Raw genomic sequence first — 1,037 nt, forward strand, 5'->3', positions numbered from 1 at the left:
CCCCCCAGGCGCCCCCCCCGCCATATGCACCTGCGCTGATGGCGATGGCCCGGGCCTCCACCTTATCTCCCATCTTGCGGACCACCTCGGGGCTCGGCCCAATGAACCGAACCCCAGCATCCTGGCAGGCCTGGGCAAAGTCCGCGCGCTCCGACAGGAACCCGTAGCCAGGGTGCACCGCGTCCACGTTGTTTTCCTGGGGGGGCAGGAGGGATCAGAGGGAGGCAGCATCTCTCAAATTCCTTCACGCAGGCCCCGACCAAACCCTGCGGCTCCCGCGCCTGCCCCCAGCTCACTCGTTCTATTCACCCTTTCATCCACCCGACCACCTACTCCCGGCACTCGGCGCCCAGGCCCGGGACGGGGAAGGCACGGGGCGCAGGCCCAGCCCGGCTCACCTTGGCCACCTTGATGATATCTGGGATGTGCAGATAGGCCTGCACCGGGGCGAGGCCGCGGCCGATGAGGTAGGCTTCATCTGCTTTCTGCCGGTGCATCTGGCCCGTGTCCTGCTCCGAGTAGACAGCCACGGTGCGGATGCCCAGCTCCGTGCAGGCCCGGAACACACGGATGGCAATCTCACCTTGGAGGGAGGGGGCAACAGGCCAAGACTTTAGATTCCTGGGTCCTCACAACAGAGGCGCAGCAGGGAGCTGGCGCACAGGGCAAGGGCAGAAGAGGGATGCTGAGGCTGGGCTGGGCACACGGCTCCTCTCACTCACCTCTGTTGGCCACCATTACTTTCTTGATAGGCTTATACTCCAGGCGCCGGACGTGTGGGGAGGCAGCGGGGGCAGTGGAGGCCCGGCGGACACCCAGGAGCCTCAGGCCCCCACGGACGGTTCGGAACTTCAGCATCTAGAAGTGAAGAGCCGGGTTGGGGCAGCCTCGGCACAGCGGGTCTCCCCAGGAAGAGTGAGGGTCCCGCCCCAGCCCCCCGGCAGGCAGCCCTGCACGAAAGCCAGCGGCCTTTCCCTCCTCAGTTCCCGGCTGAGCCCAACACTCCCAGGGGGGAGGGCTGAGGACTGGGGGGGGGG

General features: G+C 66.8%; 1 protein-coding gene across 7 annotated transcripts in view; it reads right to left on the bottom strand.

Moving 5' to 3' along the window:
- PC (pyruvate carboxylase) overlaps positions 1–1,037 on the bottom strand; it is a 99,215-nt gene that overhangs the window by 21,420 nt on the left and 76,758 nt on the right. For all 7 annotated transcript variants that reach the window (XM_077771434.1, XM_077771436.1, XM_077771437.1 and 4 more), the window contains 3 exons: positions 723–858; positions 399–583; positions 31–196 (listed from right to left, as the gene is read on the bottom strand). In XM_077771434.1, coding sequence (XP_077627560.1) covers positions 31–196; positions 399–583; positions 723–858 — 487 coding nt within the window. The remainder of the gene's footprint in view (positions 1–30; positions 197–398; positions 584–722; positions 859–1,037) is intronic.

This window comes from Crocuta crocuta, unplaced genomic scaffold (genome assembly GCF_008692635.1).
Source record: "Crocuta crocuta isolate KB4526 unplaced genomic scaffold, BGI_CrCroc_1.0 scaffold647, whole genome shotgun sequence".
NCBI classification, from domain to species: Eukaryota; Metazoa; Chordata; class Mammalia; order Carnivora; family Hyaenidae; genus Crocuta; species Crocuta crocuta.